The sequence below is a fragment of the Pungitius pungitius genome, chromosome 5 (assembly GCF_949316345.1).
Source record: "Pungitius pungitius chromosome 5, fPunPun2.1, whole genome shotgun sequence".
NCBI classification, from domain to species: Eukaryota; Metazoa; Chordata; class Actinopteri; order Perciformes; family Gasterosteidae; genus Pungitius; species Pungitius pungitius.
In genome coordinates, this window is record NC_084904.1 from 24070165 (window position 1) to 24090107 (window position 19943).

General features: G+C 40.9%; 2 protein-coding genes across 3 annotated transcripts; both read left to right on the top strand.

Moving 5' to 3' along the window:
* Positions 1-644: 644 nt before the first annotated feature.
* med27 (mediator complex subunit 27) lies at positions 645-5273 on the top strand. The gene is made up of 8 exons (XM_037482854.2): positions 645-886; positions 1843-1987; positions 2235-2365; positions 2651-2744; positions 2951-3058; positions 3133-3174; positions 3246-3323; positions 5071-5273. Exons 1-8 carry the CDS (start codon positions 684-686, stop codon positions 5203-5205), a joined length of 936 nt encoding a protein of 311 aa, XP_037338751.1. The 5' UTR covers positions 645-683; the 3' UTR covers positions 5206-5273.
* A 1554-nt stretch (positions 5274-6827) lies between these two features.
* Positions 6828-19889, top strand: fnbp1a (formin binding protein 1a). 2 transcript variants are annotated; one of them, XM_037482882.2, is made up of 18 exons: positions 6828-7027; positions 8145-8260; positions 8856-8906; positions 9790-9937; positions 11448-11510; positions 11705-11800; positions 12094-12108; positions 13676-13804; positions 13940-14086; positions 15021-15197; positions 15374-15565; positions 15665-15679; positions 15764-15873; positions 16587-16719; positions 17035-17180; positions 17334-17470; positions 17624-17782; positions 18925-19889. In XM_037482882.2, exons 1-18 carry the CDS (start codon positions 6998-7000, stop codon positions 18951-18953), a joined length of 1893 nt encoding a protein of 630 aa, XP_037338779.1. In that variant the 5' UTR covers positions 6828-6997; the 3' UTR covers positions 18954-19889. The 2 variants fall into 2 exon arrangements, with proteins under 2 accessions (XP_037338779.1, XP_037338780.1); XM_037482883.2 differs by having other exon boundaries at positions 15404-15565.
* The last annotated feature ends 54 nt before the right edge of the window (positions 19890-19943 follow it).

The window sequence follows — 19943 nt, forward strand, 5'->3', positions numbered from 1 at the left end:
GCACATTTGACCTTGATCTTCCGGATCAGTCCTGCTGAGTACTTGCTATCTGGGCAGTCAGAGACGATGCTTCTGAACTTTTAAATTTGTTCTTTCTTTTGTATAATTTGCCTTTGATGAATAGCAAAGCTGTAAACTAAATTGAACTATAAACCATGCATTTTGGGGGGGGGGGGCTTATATATATATATATATATATATATATATATATATATATATATATATATATATACATCACCTATATATATATATATATATATATATATATATATATATATATATATATATATACATCACCTATATATATATATATATATATATATATATATATATATATATATATATACATCACCTATATATATATATATATATATATATATATATATATATACGATATATATATATATATATATATATATATATATATATATATATATATATATATATATATATATATATATATATATATATATATAAGCCCCCCCCCCCAAAATGCATGGTTTATAGTTCAATTTAGTTTACAGCTTTGCTATATATATCTCACTGCAGCAAACAGAGGAGAGACAGAGACTTTTCTACAGCCTCAGATGACATACCACATATTTTTCGGACGTAACAAACGTCGCTTTAACTGGAGATCCTGTGACGTCATTACCGAGCGCCAACGGCAGCAAACAGAGAAGATGGCGGACTTGGTGAATGTTGGCGTGAATCTGGACGCGTTCTCTCATGCGATCAGCGGCATACAGGCACTCCGCTCCAGTGTGACACGCGTGTTCGAGTCCCTGAAGGATGGCATGAAAAACCGGTCGACCCTGGAGGGTCGAGAGAAGCAGTTTATTGCCGAGTTCCAGGACAATCTGCAGGCAGTCAACAGAGACCTGAAGTGAGTCCAGACCACATCCTGCGGGCTGCTGCACAAAGCCAATCGGATAAGGGATTAAGCCGCGATATGCAGGTTATCCTGGATGAACTTACCTATGACTTAGTTGAGTTAAACCCGGTGTTACACCCCTACTGGTTTTTACACCTACTGGTTTTACCCGACAGCAGCAGATGCGTCTGTTTCCTGATTCTCACACATTCACAAACATATTGGTGGAAATCTACAAAACGCATCAAAATCCACTGCAGCGTTCACGATTGTATGAGTGAGCACTTCATCACAACCACGTGTGAAAATAGATTTAGATCGGAACGATTGGGATTCGAACCCGTGGGTCAAAACCCAAAAGCCATCGAGCTGCGGTAAGGTACGAAGACCTTTATGTAATAAATATATTACAGACTCATCTGCTGCTGTCGGGTAAAACCAGTAGGGGTAAAAACCAGTAGGGGTAAAAACCAGTAGGGGTAAAAACCAGTAGGTGTAAAAACCAGTAGGGGTAAAAACCAGTAGGTGTAAAAACCAGTAGGGGTGAAAACCAGTAGGGGTGAAATACTGTGGATATTTTAAAATCCTTCTGCATTCAGTTGGTCTGCGATGGTCTGCAGCCTTTTTCTCTGTTTAATCACAGCTGCCGTATTTCCTTTTTTGCATATTAAATGCTTCACCTCCTCATTTATTTGATGTAATAAATTCTATTTGCTCAGCGGGTGAGAAAGATGCTGCTTGTGTCTTGATTTGTGCATCAGTGAGTCTGTGATGGACAGCGTGGTCCACTTCAGACGTGCACCTGGATCCACTGAAGCCTAGTTTGCGTTTTCAGAGAAACGCTCACACAAAAACCAGCAAAGACAGAAAGTCCCAAACTGCTGTATTAGAAAAATGAAGTGAATTGAACGTGTGCTTTGTGGTTAACCCTCCACCTGTATGTGTGTCTGTGTCCACCTGTCCCTCAGTGAGTTGGAGCGTCTCAGTGGGCTCGTGGGTCGTCCCTCAGAGTCTCATCCTCTCCATAACAGCGGCCTTCTCAGTCTGGATCCAGTTCAGGACAAAACGCCTTTGTACTCTCAGCTGCTTCAGGCCTACAAATGGTCCAACAAGGTAAACCGGCTGATGTGTCATCTCACACAAAGATGACTCCGAGCTGCTGGATTTTGATCAATAACATCACTGCACAAGTGATGAAAAACCTGTGTTTAGTCAGCATTGTATCTCCAAAGCTTCCTCAAGTTAAGCGAGCTGGTTTGTGAAAATACTTTGGTGTTGTCTCCATAACAATGGAATGGTTTTCTGATAACGTTCACTAAAAGAAGCTGTTTTGTACCTGGTTGTGTATGTTTGTGTGTAGTTGCAGTACCACGCTGGTCTGGCCTCCAGTTTATTAAATCAACAATCACTCAAACGATCGGCCAATCAAATGGGAGCTTCAGCCAAGCGCCGCCCTAAAGTCCAACCCAGTACTCTAGTACTACCTCCTCAGTGAGTACAGCAGCCACCCAACAGGGTTATGAACTGTTATTAACATAGTTTTAAAGTGATTATTAACATGGTTATGAACAGTGTTATAAACTATTGAAAATGGGTAATAAAAACGTATCTGTCCATATCTTGGTTATAAACTTTATCAACTCTATTAAATAGGTCATTAGCGTGTTTACCGAATTCAATATGAATTAAGCTCATGTTTTCATTATTTATTTTCATTTTTATTTGTTAATTATTTTGTTAGTGAAATGTTTCATCATCTTGTTCCTCTGTGTACAGGTATGTGGATGATGTCATCGCTCGGATCGGCAGGATGTTTCCTGATATGACCATCGAGCTGTTCAGACCCAACGGAACGTCTGCCGTGCTGCTGGTAATACTGTGTGTGTGTGTGTGTGTGTGTGTGTGTGTGTGTGTGTGTGTGTGTGTGTGTGTGTGTGTGTGTGTGTGTGTGTGTGTGTGTGTGTGTGTGTGTGTGTGTGTGTGTGTGTGTGTGTGTGTGTGTGTGTGTGTGTGTGCGTGCGCGTGCGTGCGTGCGTGTGTGTGCAGAGCAGGTAACAGGTGTGTGTCGTCCCTCAGGTGACCCTGGGGAAGGTGTTGAAGGCGATCGTGGTGATGCGTTCGCTGTTCATTGACCGAACGATTGTACGAGGATTCAACGAAAATGTTTACAACGAGGACGGAAAGGTGGGAGGTTGAAGTAACCGGAGAGGACCCCTAATACCTGTCTGTCTCCATATTCACCTGTCTGTTTTCCTCAGCTTGACATATGGACCAAGTCCCAGTACCAGGTGTTCCAAAAGGTAAGATTTACCTTTTAAGATTTAACTCTTGCAGACCTGAGCTGAGCTGTGACAGATTGTGTTGTTGCTAGGTAACCGACCACGCAACAACAGCCCTGCTTCACTACCAGCTGCCCCAGATGCCTGACGTGGTGGTCCGGTCCTTTATGGTATGATGCGTCTATCATTCTGTCTCCCCACCTGTCTGTCTGTCAGTATAGAGCTGCATTAAACCTACCTGTCTGTCTGTCTGTCAGTATAGAGCTGCATTAAACCTACCTGTCTGTCTGTCAGTATAGAGCTGCATTAAACCTACCTGTCTGTCAGTATAGAGCTGCATTAAACCCCACCTGTCTGTCTGTCAGTATAGAGCTGCATTAAACCCCACCTGTCTGTCTGTCAGTATAGAGCTGCATTAAACCTACCTGTCTGTCTGTCAGTATAGAGCTGCATTAAACCTGTCTGTCTGTCTGTCAGTATAGAGCTGCATTAAACCTGTCTGTCTGTCTGTCAGTATAGAGCTGCATTAAACCTGTCTGTCTGTCTGTCAGTATAGAGCTGCATTAAACCTGTCTGTCTGTCTGTCAGTATAGAGCTGCATTAAACCTACCTGTCTGTCTGTCAGTATAGAGCTGCATTAAACCTACCTGTCTGTCTGTCAGTATAGAGCTGCATTAAACCTGTCTGTCTGTCTGTCAGTATAGAGCTGCATTAAACCTGTCTGTCTGTCTGTCAGTATAGAGCTGCATTAAACCTGTCTGTCTGTCAGTATAGAGCTGCATTAAACCCCACCTGTCTGTCTGTCAGTATAGAGCTGCATTAAACCCCACCTGTCTGTCTGTCAGTATAGAGCTGCATTAAACCTACCTGTCTGTCTGTCAGTATAGAGCTGCATTAAACCTGTCTGTCTGTCTGTCAGTATAGAGCTGCATTAAACCTGTCTGTCTGTCTGTCAGTATAGAGCTGCATTAAACCTGTCTGTCTGTCTGTCAGTATAGAGCTGCATTAAACCTGTCTGTCTGTCTGTCAGTATAGAGCTGCATTAAACCTACCTGTCTGTCTGTCAGTATAGAGCTGCATTAAACCTACCTGTCTGTCTGTCAGTATAGAGCTGCATTAAACCTGTCTGTCTGTCTGTCAGTATAGAGCTGCATTAAACCTGTCTGTCTGTCTGTCAGTATAGAGCTGCATTAAACCTGTCTGTCTGTCTGTCAGTATAGAGCTGCATTAAACCCACCTGTCTGTCTGTCAGCATAGAGCTGCATTAAACCTACCTGTCTGTCTGTCAGTATAGAGCTGCATTAAACCTACCTGTCTGTCTGTCAGTATAGAGCTGCATTAAACCTGTCTGTCAGTATAGAGCTGCATTAAACCTACCTGTCTGTCTGTCAGTATAGAGCTGCATTAAACCTGTCTGTCTGTCTGTCAGTATAGAGCTGCATTAAACCTGTCTGTCTGTCTGTCAGTATAGAGCTGCATTAAACCTGTCTGTCTGTCTGTCAGTATAGAGCTGCATTAAACCTGTCTGTCTGTCTGTCAGTATAGAGCTGCATTAAACCTGTCTGTCTGTCTGTCAGTATAGAGCTGCATTAAACCTGTCTGTCTGTCTGTCAGTATAGAGCTGCATTAAACCTGTCTGTCTGTCTGTCAGTATAGAGCTGCATTAAACCTGTCTGTCTGTCTGTCAGTATAGAGCTGCATTAAACCTGTCTGTCTGTCTGTCAGTCAGTATAGAGCTGCATTAAACCCACCTGTCTGTCTGTCAGCATAGAGCTGCATTAAACCTGTCTGTCTGTCTGTCAGTATAGAGCTGCATTAAACCTGTCTGTCTGTCTGTCAGTCAGCATAGAGCTGCATTAAACCTACCTGTCTGTCTGTCAGTATAGAGCTGCATTAAACCTGTCTGTCTCTCTCTAGACGTGGCTGCGGAGCTACATTAAACTCTTCCAGTCTTCTTGTCAGCGCTGTGGTCGTTTCCTGCAGGATGGACTTCCACCAACATGGAGAGACTTTAGGACACTGGAAGCGTTTCATGACACCTGTCGCATGTAAACAAAACGTTCTGTTTATATGAACTATTTTTTGTACAAATGTTTGAATAAAATTGGCTTATAATGTTATCACAGTTGTGTTTTTTACAAAACAAAATATAACCCAGGTCAATTTAAACTTTTCTATATTTTGAGTATTATTTCCTTGTTTTACAAACAAACTGCACTATAAAGACGATATAGACATGAAAAATCTGATTTTGTTCAGAGGCTGATTTATTTGTATGTACGATATTCCATTTAAATGTGTCCGTGCAGCTTTTAGATCACATGTCAAACTCGCCCTTCGCCGGTTGGACCGTCGGCTCCGTTTGGATTTGTGTTCTTTGTTTGTTGAAAACAGATGTTTTTCCTGGTTGGATTGTCTTTCTTGTTTGTATTTGTGAGTTTTGATTTGTTTCCTTTTGCGGGGGGGGGGGGGGGGGTCACCCAGCTGGTTAGCTTAATTATTATCCTTGTTTGGAGGATACAATTAGAAATGTGCCGGGGAATAACGTAGTAGATAATAGATTATAGATTATTTGCTTGTCTGGCGCCCAACGTATCTTTAAATCAAAAACCTTCAGGCAGATAGAAACTGCTTCTCAAAGGAGAAGTTCAACTGAGATGAAAGTCGGGTCGAGATATTCACGGATTCTTGGAGGAAAAAGTCATCAAATTGTCAAATGAGTTTGACTTATTAGGGTCAAAACTGGTCCTTCTAACGGACCTGATACTGGTCTTTACTAACTGGTGCAAACACATCTTTAACCATCTGTCTTACACCGTTCATTCAGTCCAAAGGAGAGGAGAGGAATCTTCCTCTGTCTCTCACTAAGGTTTCTTCCTTTTTTTGCTCTCCTTCGAAGGTTTTTTTAAAAACTTTTTGGGGGAGTTTTTCCTGTGCCAGCCAGGTCCCTATTGATATATATCTTACCAACTTTCAATACCGATCGATATTTGGAAAATAGAAATAGTATAAATCAAAATTATGAGACATATAGAAACCTACGCATTGGTCCTAATGTGAGGCTGAAATGTCGGCAATGTGGTAAATTAGGGTTATAAGAGGTTGTCATCTACGGTTACACAGGTGTCGTTTGTGTTGAAACAACGTGGTATCTCATGTATTGCTCACATAGCATGCTGTGAATGGATGGGGTCCAGTCTCCATCCAGGACCTGGTGGAACCCCCCATCCCAACATCAAGCTGCTTGTTCCTCACTGAGAGCAAAACACTGGACTAGATCTCCACTCTTTGCTGTCCTGCTCCTAGATGGTGGAAGGAGCTCTGTGATGACATCAGGACCACAGAGAGCCTTCACATCTTCACACTAAAGACTCACCTCTTCAGACCAAACACTAACACACTGTAGACCTTAAAAATTGTACTTATCTCTTATCTATAGCAAGTTGTATACTGGCCTTTTTAATGAAATTGCACTTTCTTGTTTCATGTTTTTCTGGGTTTGGATAAAAGCGTCAGCTAAATGACAATCTCAGGTATCTTTTTTATTGTAATTATTATTACTGTTATTTCATGTATGATGATTAAATGGGTTATTGATTGTATATTTAGGCGTCAGTGCTTTGACAAACTGGAGCACAGCAGGGCGGGGCTGCTACTGCGCATGCGCAGTCTTCACTTACACACTCAGCATCTTGTCACTGATGACAAAGGCTCCTCCCGGGAGAAGCGGTGCGCGTGACCACGCTCCGTGCTCGCGTGACGCTGCAGACCGATTCAAGGTGATAGCGACGGGATGCGCGTGGCGCTCTGCAGCAGCTCGCGCTGATTGTTGCTACCGGACACCATGAGCTGTAATTGGGGCACCGAGCTGTGGGTACGTACACCGGGTTCCGTTCATCCCGGTCACTTTGTGTGTGCGTGTTGCGTGTTGCGTGTTGCGTGAGGCCCTCGTGCATCTGTCTGCTCTGCCATAGCAACACAGAGAGTGACGACAGCGCCTCACGATGCTGCAAATACCACTTTAGTGATAACGTGATTATATGAATGAATATATGATTGTTTCATTGGCTCCTGTCACACGTCAGCTTTGTAAGATTACATTTGAAACCGTTTTATGAAAAAATCAGATGAAACTCCTCCACGTGTGGTTTGACGAGCATAAATAATGATGCATTATCTATATTAATTAACTAAACTAATAAACCTTTATGCTTTGTAAAGAAATGCGTTCAGGTCACCTCGCAGCAATAATTAATCATATAACATCATTTAGATAAAAACGTTTCACTAAAGTTCTTAATGAGAGAATGAATGCCCATTTGATGTTTGGTACAAAATATCAATAAGGCCTAAAAAACTGTAGAAGCATTCAAAGTGATCCCTTATTAAAACAGTGTAATCATCTAATTATTCCAGATTTGCTTCTGTAGCTTTGTCTGAAAAATACTTCTCTTCTGTCAATTATGTCACTGCATCAATTGTTATTGAATGTATATTATGTATATATTACATATACCCTATACCTATATGAATGAAGTAGTGCATTTTACACACATTAAGATAAAAATAAATGTAATCAAATATAAAACCAAAGCTAGCGTTAACAGTTTACTCCAGATTGAAGTAACACCACATGATGTGTCTGTGGCCGTAGACACTGAGGTATGAACCACAGATTGCCCCCTGCAGCCCACCCCCACCCCACTGACCAGCCCCCCCACGCCCTCCACCCTGTCGACCGGACCCTAACCCTTAACAATCACCTTTTACATTTTATCAATAGTTCTCCTGCAAGTAGTCTGCTGAGGTTTGGCCGAGTACTTCAAGCTCATAGTATTTCAAGCTTGTTGTACTTTATAATACTCGTGTCCAGTTTGCAGTGGTTACAAACAGCGTTCATCCAACACGGCGTCTGGTAGAAGTACAGCTATCAGTGTTCATGTAAATGGTTAACTGAAACTTTTAAGACTGATTTGTGTTTTCTGATTCAGGACCAGTTTGATAACCTGGAGAAACACACCAGTTGGGGAATTGACTTCCTGGAAAGATACAGCAAGTTTGTTAGAGAGAGGGCCGACATTGAGCTGAGTTACGCCAAACAGATCAGGTAGCTCACTCACCTGTACATACATATATATATATATATATATATATATATATATATATTAGTATCTGGGTGTCTGTATAGGCCTCCCTGTCCCTATACCTCTTCCTCAATTGTCTTTTTACCTTCCCGTCTCTCCCTATTTGTCTCTCTACCCATCTTTCTCCCGTCTCTACACCTGTCTCTCTAATCGGGTTTCTCCCTCTCTACCCATCTCTGGGTGCCCACACTTTTATGGCCCGCAAGCCACTGTTCAACTGACCAAGTCATGGTCAGTTGAACAGTGGACAGTGGACAGTGTAATAGGAACAACAGCGCTGCATACTGTCAGAGAAAAATGAGTCGATATGAAGAAAACAACAGCTTCTAATCTGTCAGAAGGGAACCGGCACAACCATTGCACACATTCTTGTTCATTACCTTACTGGATGACTTGCACTGATTGGAGTCAGCCTGGGTTTCTTTTGAATGAAATGAATGTGTCCGTTAGTAAGACGTGTCACATGCTTCTTTATAAAATCAATGGCACTGCCTTCGCCTCTGTCTCTCTACAGTCTCTTTAGTTCTCTCACTTGTTCCTCTGTCCTCCTGTCTGCAGGAGTCTGTCTAAGAAGTATCATCCCAAAAGAAGCAGAGAGGATGAGAGCAGGTCAGCTTTTCTTTTTTAATATTTTATATAATTGTGGCTCAGTGACTAAACTCACCTTGATTGATGTTTGTGGTATATAGCACCTATGGTAACTACGGTTTCGGTCATGAGGTCATGGATACAAGAAACAGAATGAGTTTCCTCCTCAGCCTGATGCTGCGTTCACACCAAAAGCGAAGCAAATTATTTGTGCGAGCAAATTCCATACAAGTCACTGCACAGACACGTCTGTTCGCCAATGAGGAGAATTTTAAACAGGCGGCAAAGTCCGAAAAAGCGAATAATTCGCCCGACGCTGTCTTCCGAAAGCCAATCAACGTTTGAGATGCTCCACTCGTCATCACCGCCGTCCTGCTGCCACAGCGTGAAGACATTTCATTAAAAAGGGAGTCATGGGAGACACACACAGGAAGCTGAGACTGTAAGTTAGTTTGTGTCTAACCGAGAGACGCTGACACCGAGCGACACAACAGGTCGTCAAACCTGAAGCAGCTGGAAGCAGCGTCATCCAGACGCACCTCCTGGAGGAGTCGGTGAAATTCAAGCTGTGTGCGGCGACGGATGATGTCACGAACCCCAACACAACACCGTTTGTGTAATTCACACAACAAATAAAGAGCACAAATAGTGGTTATTTATTTCCATGGTGGATAGTGGAAATGATTACTGTCTCTATGGAAAAAATCAGGAGATAAGCCACGCCCCTTTTCAGGCGCGTAAACTCGCACGGGTAAAGCGTTGCAATAATTTGCTTCGGTTTTGGTGTGAACGCAGCTTTAGAGACGGGGCGAGGAGCTTGGTCATCCGTAAGGACCTGTTAATGTCACAGCGGTAAGGTGTCTGATTGGCTCCTGAATCACTAGTCTCTTATTGGTTATTGCAGGTACACCTGGTGTTTAGCCTTTTCGGCAACTCTCCGTCAGCTGAATGAACTTGCGACTCAGAGAGAAGAACTTGCTGAGAACCTCAACACACAGATTGTGTGTGAGTTGACGCGATACACACAGGAAGTAAAAGCTGATAGGAAGACGGTGAGTAAAATAACACACAGACACTAGCATTTAAATGTGTTCTAAGCCCCGCCCTTTTTGTTGTTCTTTTGTGCTTATTTATAATAGAAATGTCGATCTCAGTCCCTTCTGCTGAATCTGCTGATACATCCAAAATATAAGAATAGATTTCATATTACTCTTCTACCCCAAAGAGAATGTGGGAAAACTGTCCAACAGGCTTTTAGGTGCACTTTTGTGATATTTATGGAGTGCTGCTTGGTTGGTTAGTCCATTCCACACGGAAGGACTGAAGAGATTTATCAAAATATATAATATTCCTTCTGTACACATGACATCCATTGTAGTCTATCCATCCTGATAGAGGGGTCCTCCTCTGACCTTTTTCCCCATTGAAGTGTTTTTCATGTTTTGGGGAGTTGTTCCTGTGTCGATGTGAGGGTTCCAGGACAGAGGATGCTGCATGTGTACACACTGTAAAGCCCTCTGAAGGAGATTTGTAATTTGCGATTTTGGGCTATACAAATAAAATGAATTGAATTGAAAATATATGACGATTGAACAGATTGCTGAGGAGGTTTTTTATACCAATAATATTGATGAAAAATAACTTGTTGTTATATCATCGCATTAAGAATCATTCAGTAGAAACTCACTGGACACACACTCACTGAGTTGATTTATATTTTGTACTTGGTAAAAAATAACGGAAAGCATTCCGAGCTCGAGAGAAAGCTTCAATTGTCATAATGTTAATACAGCATATTAATAATTATATATTATACTAAAAAGTGATACAATATGTGGTTGCAAACCCAAATGCAGATGAATCAAGCAGAAACAGGAGGACCCGGGGTAGATTTACTGCAGGGAGATTAGCGGATAGACGGCAGCTCGGATGCCTGAGCAAGTGAGCTGAAATTATTGAAGTAAAAGTACAAATATTAAATATACTTAAAGCATTAAAATTGAAAATATTCAGTGCAAATATATAAAGAATCGTATTAGCTAACTCATGTAGAGTATATTAATATTTAACATTGCTATTATTGAGGTACTTTTAATCTTCTGGTTGGTTGATTTTAGATGACTCTTACTCTATACTTTACTTATATTGTATCAGCCTACAATATGAATAGAATCTTAATTTGATAAAGGAATTGAACAGGTTTTTTGTTACGAACAAAGTATTTACATGTTTTCAGAATCTAGTGAGTCAGATGATCTGTGGCTACCAGCCAATCAGAACGCAGGAAGGTCTCTGTCTCATTCAATATTTCTGAAATCTCATGACAAACATCTGCAAGAAAAGACACGTCTGTGTGTTAGTCTTTGTATGACTGAATGTGGGTTTGCGTGTCTATGTGCGGATTTGTGTTTATCTTCCAACAAAATAAATACAAAATCAAAAACATGGGAAATAAGACTCAAGTTTCTTCCCAAAAAAGAAATACATGAGATAAGAAAGTCAAATCAAAACCGAAGAGGAGGTCCGACCAATGAAATAAAAAGAGTTGTTTTGTTGTTGCAGCATTTCCAAGATGGCCGCCGAGCACAGCAGCACATTGAGAGCTCCTGGAAACAGCTGGAGTCTGTGAGTGTCAACAACACCCACAAATACAAGCCCTTCTAACTCCCCCCACATAGACAAAACAAAGACACATAATAAAACATAACATCACCCTCTCATAACCTTCTATTTACTGCATAATGTATCTCGTTAAAAGGAGGTCAAAGACTGTGATGTTGCTATTCATTTTATTTTTTTGTTATCCTGTTGTAAACCAGAGTAAACGTCGGTTTGAGCGTGACTGTAAGGAGGCGGAGCGAACGCAGCAAGTCTCTGACAGAATTGACCTCGACAACAAGACGGACGGAGAGAAGGTGAATAATAAGAATAACCTGATTCTTAGTAGTCGTACGTTTTAAAGCTATATGAATCTAATCAATGTTAAACTTTGACAAAGTGAAAGCCTCTTAGTTTAATATTATTTTGGTGTATCATCTGTGCTGATATCTAACTAATCTGGACTCCTGTCTGTCTGTCTGTCTGCCTGTCTGTCTGTCTGTCTGTCTGTCTGTCTGTCTGTCTGTCTGTTTCTCTGTCTGTCTGTCTGCCTGTTTCTCTGTCTGTCTGTCTGTCTGTCTGTCTGTCTGTCTGCCTGTCTGTCTCTCAGCGCTGCTCGCTGAAGGTAAGTTCCTTTATCTACATTATTTTAAACTCAGTAAAAGTATTCCAATATCAATAACCATGTAATATATAACTATACAATACACCATACCATACAACCATAACTCTATGCAATATATGACAAAACTATAACACTATCTTTATGTAATAAATAACAATAGCTATAACTGTAATATATAACACTATAATGATAAAATAACTCTATTTGTTTTTCACACTGACATTAATATGTTGCCAGAGGTGGAAAGAGTAACAAAATGTTCTACTCAAGTAAAAGTACTGTTACTTAAGTAAAATTTTACTGAAGTACAAGTAAAGTTACCAGTCTAAAAATGTACTCAAGTAAAAGTAAAAAGTAGCTCATTAAAAATGTACTCAGAGTAAAAGTTACTGAGTTACTTTTTTAACAGCTGGCTGGGGTGCGGATTCTAGTGTAGTTAAAAAAAAACAAAGGAAAATAAATTTCAATCTAGTTGTTTGTAATTGAAGGAAGACCTTTACAATTTAAAGCAAAAATAATAAAATAAAAATAAATGGGGGGGGTGCTGACGGGGGGGTGGTGCTGGCTGTCGGGTCGTATGCACTCCAGCGTTTACTCTGATCTCCTTAAACTGTCTCTGCTCACTGAAGCAAAACGTGGACAATAAATATCAGAGCCAAGAGCAGCGAGTGTAGTCACCTGCTGCTGCTAACACATCCCGTCAGACCAGGGTTATTCATTCATATCCGTTAATCAACTTTTCTCCTCTTGTTACCCTGGTAACCGCTGTCATTACATCGATTCTTACTGTGAAAATCGACGTACTTCCGGTTTAGCGGCTACGCTTCGTATTCTCACTGGATTTCAGCTGGGTTTGAGTCTGTTTTGTCCGTCTCCATCGTTCTTGTTTACCGCCTTCGTTCATCACTCAATCACTGCAGTGACTTTTTTTTTTCTTTACATTTTTTTTTCTTTGCATTTTATTTTCTTTGCATTTTTTTTTACTCAGTAACGGATATGATTTAAAATGTAGCAAAGTACAATGACTCAAACAAAAAATACTTAAGTAAAAGTAATTACAGATTTAAAAAAATACTTTAAAAAGTAGAAGTACACAAAAAAACTACTCAATTACAGTAACGCGAGTAAATGTAATTCGTTTCCACCTCTGTATGTTGCAAATATGTCCGTGTGGCGCTCGCAGCAAAGGGGCAAAGAGCCCAACTAATACCCCCCCCAGGCCGACTGAGCTGTACCAGCGTCTCTCCTTCCTGAGACTAAAGACGATCGACTTTTGAGCATCCTAAATAACTGCATTATAGTTTGGTATGAGAACTGCTCTGCCTAAAACCACAATTACTACTACTACAGAGGGTGGTTAAAATTGCCCAATGCATCACTGGTACATCACTGCCTGAGATTGAGTCCATCCATGGACAGCATCATGAGGGACACACAGTCTGTGTAAGTCTGTATTGATATCAAAGGGAGCCTTAAAAACATCTGGTCGGGACAGCAGGTAGAAACTAGCCTCTCTGGCTATTGGCTATAAATACTATTTTATATAAATACCTCTTCTGGTTTTCAGGCTCGGCAGGCGGCTGAACAGAAGAAACAAGCTGCTGAAGAGTCAAGGAAAGACTATCTGACTAGTTTAAACCAGTTTAACCAGGACCAGAACCAGCACTACCACACCCTGGTACCAGTTATATACCAGGTAAAACAACTCTACCACCCACTGGTACCAGCTATATACCAGGGAAAATAGCAGTGCCACCCTGGTACCAGTTATGGTACCAGGAAATAATATAATATATGCTAGGAAATATTAACATATTATGCTTTTGTGCAGCGTATCCAAGACATGGAGGAGCGCCGCATTGAGAGAATTTGTGATGCAATGCGTTCATCAGCTGAGGCTGAGAGGAAGGTTCTTCCTGTTATGAGTCGCTGTCTGGACGTCATGATGGATGCTGCAGAGGGAATCCAGCCACGGATGGTTAGTGTCTTCTGTCATCTCTCTGTTTCCATGTCTATCCATCTGTCTGAAGCTAGTCTCCACAAAGCCTACCGAGGGACAAACTGCTGTTGTGAACGGTTAGCAGTGTGTTAATTAGGCTACATTATTGACATCAATAGAATTATACATTTTCAAAACAATCATTCACAGGTAATAATAAAATAAATCATAATAACAGCGGCACAGGGACCAATAACCAAACTATGAATGAAATAATCAAGGTAATGCTATTACACAGTTTATTAACTTTGAACAATGCAAATCAGGTCCATACAATCTGAACTGAACAAAATATATTATACAAGAAACATGCTGCCTCGTTGGCAGTGGTGTCGCTAGGAGGTTTCATTGATATGCCACAAAAAAGACTCGAAGCACAGTCAGTCTTATCCACCACTACGTCGGTGACTCTACCTCATAGACACATGACTCACGTTTAACTCTATATAGGTAGTAACATGTCATAACAATACAGGAATATTTACGCAACATGTAATGGAGCTCAGCAGTAAACAAACATAATGACTAAAACACCACAGTAAACTTAAAACTAACAAAACATGGTTAGATTTTTGTGCAGATACTTAATCCATACTAGAAGAGCATTTGATGGGTTTCACTGCATCAACTCCATCCTTAGTTTTTGAGAATAATTTAATCTGTTGCTCTACAAAAGGTACAAACTTTGTTATAAATGTATATCACAAATTGTGTACTTTGTTTACACACTTTGTGTACTTGAATACAGGTGTACCCTATGGGGACCATGATCAACATCTTGTAACTTGTAACACAACAAACCTTTAATATCAATATATTGTGACGTGTGAAATAACGTTTTAATTGGTTTATTCGTATGCACATAGTCACGCTGCTACTGTGTGTGTGTGTGTGTGTGTGTGTGTGTGTGTAGGACACCCAGCAGGTGGTGGAGGTGTATAAATCAGGCTTCGACCCTCCAGGTGACGTAGAGTTTGATGACTACAGTGCCTCCATGAGAAGGAGCATCTCTGAATCTAGTTACCTAGACAACCGGATGGAGGGCCGGAGACACAGCCGAAAGCTTTGGCCCTTCATACGAAAGAACAAGGTACACACACACAGTTACACTCACCGGATAGGTACACACACACATGGCAGGTACAATTGCCCATGATAGACACACACACCTGACAGGTTTGCACACAAATGGCCACACACACACCTGACCAGTACACACACGACAGGTACTCTACAACCAGCTCACTACTCTCTCTCTCTCTCCAGCTGTTGACCCTCCTCTCCTCCCCCCGGCAGCCCCCTCCACCCCCCCCAACCTCACCGTCACCTGGGGGAGTGGCCAACAGTCCCCAGTCCCCTCCCCCTGCCTCCCGAGAACCAATCACACAGCGACTGAACGACCTCATGACCTCTGGCTCCAGAACAAGGAAGCAGTGTCTGCGCAGCCTCAAGCGAGGGGTACAAACTTTAGTTTAAATAAACACAAATGTATTTCAGCCCAAACCTTTTGTTGTTAATGTTGTCACCCTTTCTCCATAATCCTCTCTGATTGGATAGCTGTCACTTAAACTGGTGAGTATCGCCCGTTTCTATATGAAACTAATGAATTAGTTAGTGTGTAGCTATGATACAACATATTGTGATGTCATATTGCAGGGCTCCGCTCCACCAGACTGCAGTCATCTTCCTCCTGAGCAGAGAAGGAAGAAACTTCAGAGCAGAATCAACAACATCAACCAGGAGATGGAAAAAGAGAGGGAGCAGAGGTACATGGCAGATATATACACATCCAGAGAGGTACACCCAGACACTACCAATATCCTTTTATGTTTTCACACCGGTCCGTTGTCTGCTTGTGAGTTCAGGCTGATCTGAGTCCAGCTGTTTCGCCTCTAGTTCTTCTCTCATACCGAGTTCGGGTCGGTTCTTCTTGAAAGGACGCTGCCGGTGATCGATCAGGGTGACAGAGTAGGGCGGCGAAGGGCAAGCCCAAAACTGAAGAAATGTATTTTAGGACTCTTGAATTATATGTGACTCATTAACTTGATCAGTGATTGGCTAACTGCTTCTTAGACCCGCCTCTTTGGGACGCCGAGCCCAGCTGAGACGTGCAGGAAAAGCAGATATTTTGCCCAGATATCTTAATTTACAAATATTACTGAATGTATTCCATGTTTCAAAAACACAAATGGACACACACTGAATATTTGTAAAATGTATTTTTTATATAATTTTAAAAAATGAAAATCTTTTTAACTTGGTGGGGCCACGCCCCATTGCCCTCTATGATCTACACCGCTCTACACACACACACACATCAACACACACACACATACAGAGTGAAGCTACACACATTTCTACAAATACACAGTTTATTGTTAACTCCTGGAAATATTGATCTGCTATTAACTATCATTAATATTATTAATTATGATTTGAATGAAATCTAAGTCAGTAATTAATTATCTTTTTCCTTCAGAGACGCTTTGTTGAAAATGAGAGAAGTTTATGAACGAAATCCTCAAATGGGCGACGTCGTCAGTTTAGAGCCTCGACTGGAGGAGGTGAAAGAGACCCTGCAGAGACTGGAGGAGGAGCTTAGGAAGAACCAGGTACCTTTAATAATATCTACTTCTACTAGTACGTACACAGTACTGTATATGCATAGTTAGTATACATAGTACAACACACACACACACACACACTACTGTAGGAGTTGAAGAAGAGCCTGCAGAAACTGGAGGATGAAGGTAGTCAGTACACCTTAAATAATATCTACATATACTACTTTCTTAGTACTACGCACTACTTTTTTCATATGCTTATCAGTATCACAGTAACGCAGTACTTTCTCTCTTTTACGTGTCTTGTGTACTTGTCAGTATCACAACAACACAGTACTTGTCTCATGTACTCTGGTTCTGTAGACTTGGCTCTCTGAAACCGACACCAGATCCTCAGATCAAAGCAGTAGGAGACAAAGTGGAGGTTGTGGGTTAAATTCCCAGGTTACCACACCAGGCAGCAGCAGCTTGAAACAGCTGGACAACCAGAGTCCCGCCAGCAGAGAGAGGTACAGATGAACCAATGTTCATTATTGATTATTATAATGATGCTCTCTTACTTGTGAAAGGATTGAAGGTTTGCTTTTACCCTTCTCTCTGTGTACCTGGCTCCCCCCTAACCCTAACCCTGACCCCTGACCCTAACCCTGACCCTCTCTCAGTCCTGACGGCAGCTACACTGAAGACCACAGTGCAGAACATCAGTTTAAATCTCGTGGTTCAGAGTTTGGTGATGACTTTGAAGACGAAGAGCCGTTACCCAGCATTGGCACCTGCAAGTCCCTTTACCCGTTCTTAGGTACTGTTTACTACCACTACTACTAGTAATGTATCTTCTACACCTACTAGTGCTACTACCACGATATCTACTTCTCCCCCAGGTCTGATCTGACATTTGGTAGGGGGAAGAATAGGTCCTCTTTGGTCTTAGCATGTTTTTCATCTTCTACAGGACAAAATGAAGGGACTCTGTCGATGGTGGAAGGAGAACTACTTTCTGTGGTGGAAGAGGATAAAGGCGATGGCTGGACCAGAGTACGGAGGAACTTGGAGGAGGAGGGATACGTCCCCACCTCGTACATCAAAGTCTTCCTGGATAGCAGTGCCAAAGGTGCCATGACCTACATTTGACCATTACGTGACATTTACACCACCTACACCGTACCTCAGTAGGACCTAATGACAAGAGTAAAAAAAGGAAATATTTAGCTAATTTATGAATGATCACAAGACAGTTCAGTCTCCTTCCGCCGTATTTATCGCTCTTTAAAGGGATCTCAAAGTGATCTAATGAGGTATTCGTTATAGTTATAGTTTGGACTTCATAATTATAATTATATATATTTATATTCATATATATGTCCATATATCTTATTGGTCAGGACTTGCCATCCAGGGTTTAAAATAAATATATTATAATATATCTAAAATAAATATATTAGAAGAAATATATATATATATATGTGTAGATCTCCTTGATCTACCACCATACAGGAATTATGATATTCATGAATTTAAATATGTACATAATTATAATGCGATTCATTTATAATCCTCATCCTTGTTTTTCATGATTTTTTTTATACATAATCCAAATTATTCATAGAATGATGAGGACATTAATATGTAGTAATAATAATGATATTCATATATTTAATCAATTATATTCATATATAATTACATTCTTTGTGTGGATGGCCCTTAAATGGCCTCTCAGATGTCGACCTGCAGATGAACTTTGAAAAAAAGAAAATATAGGTACTCTTGACCCCTCCCCTCCCCCACGACCTGTTATCTCTGAATGTCACCACGTTGGTTGCCGTGGTTTCAACAGCAGCTTGTTTTTGATTATATATATTGCTCTGCCTGTCTGTGCTGGAGTGTAACGCCTCTATAGATTTAATGATTATATTCTCTATTAAACCTTTCCTTATTTGGTCAATGAAATTCTGAATGTTACATAAAACAGACAAACAGAAACAAAAGTTGAAAGATTACCTTGGATCTGAGGTCTGATTTGTAACTGAAAAAGCATCAAAACAGAAATGAATTAAACAATGAGGTTCATTTTGGTTACACCATGAAGCTCATTTTATACTTACTACTATTAAACACATATTTGTATTCAGCAGTACCAACTGAGTGTAGCTTTAGTGAAGTTGTCTCACCACCTGTCTCATTCTCATCTACCTGTCTGTCTCCCTCTCTGTCCCTCTGTCGGCCTACTGGCTTCTGTGTGTCTGTATCTTGTAGGCTTTGTGCAGAGTAGTCGGCTAGTCTAGTAATCCACCAGTGAGGACGTCTCGCCACAGGAAAGGGATGTAAAGGAAAGGTAACAGCTCCTCATTGGACAGTGTATTTCTTCAGGTATCTTGGCCAATCAGATGACAGACTGGTGTCGATGCAAGATGGAAGACAGGTTGTACGGGCGACTGAGAAATGAAGCATTGAATGAGAGATAAGGGATCAGAGATCAAATATTAGACAGGTCACTTTCCCAGGAGCTCCGATCAATAAACCCTATATTTATTGAAGATTCACATTATCACATTTTCGTCATTTTCTGAAAAAGTCGGGTTTTCCTCTTTATTTGTTGAAATGTGAAGAAATACACATGAAGGTTTTCATGATATTAATAAATGAAATGGGTATTAAAAGGAATTCTAATCTTCTGATTAAATTAATTTCTTTCTAAAAACAAAAATTCACTTTTCAGCCCAAAATGACGTGTTTGTTTTTTGTGCTTGAAACTTGTTCTGTTCAGTTGAACCTGCTGTATTTGAACGTTTTAAAATGAATGTTTGTAATAATGTGTCGTTGTAAAGAAAATGCTTGACGACACTTTTGATTGGCTGAAAAAAAACAGTGTACATGTCTGTCAGTGATGACACAGACATGTCATAGTGATGTCATAGTGAACATTGTGTAAATAGAAACTCTAGATGCATTGGTGTAGCCCCGCCCCTTGTGTACTGCTGATATTAGGCCCCGCCTGCAGATTACCCAGTGTCTATTTATCCCCCCCGTGATTGACCCCCCCCCCTGCTTGCTGTTGATGATGAAGATGCTATTGATTGTTTGAAATGTGAACTTTTTTTGTTCCATAGTGAAATATAGATCAGTTATTGACTTTTTAAATTAAGACGTGAGACTGCCGATCACGCACTTTTCAACTTCCTGTGTGTTAACTTTCAAAATAAACCAAACTCAAAAAAGCAGTTGGTAAACTGTGTTTATTCAGATGGGAAGACCTCTCCCAGGTGTGTGAGGCA

Bases quoted from the DNA above. Each gene is read 5' to 3' on its own strand.
- med27 (XM_037482854.2), top strand. From the start codon at position 684: ATGGCGGACTTGGTGAATGTTGGCGTGAATCTGGACGCGTTCTCTCAT. The intron at 887-1,842 runs GTGAGTCCAGAC...CCTGTCCCTCAG, and splicing joins GCAGTCAACAGAGACCTGAA to TGAGTTGGAGCGTCTCAGTG. The intron at 3,175-3,245 runs GTAAGATTTACC...TGTTGTTGCTAG, and splicing joins AGTACCAGGTGTTCCAAAAG to GTAACCGACCACGCAACAAC.
- fnbp1a (XM_037482882.2), top strand. From the start codon at position 6,998: ATGAGCTGTAATTGGGGCACCGAGCTGTGG. The intron at 16,720-17,034 runs GTACCTTTAATA...CTGGTTCTGTAG, and splicing joins AGGAGCTTAGGAAGAACCAG to ACTTGGCTCTCTGAAACCGA. The intron at 17,471-17,623 runs GTACTGTTTACT...CATCTTCTACAG, and splicing joins GTCCCTTTACCCGTTCTTAG to GACAAAATGAAGGGACTCTG.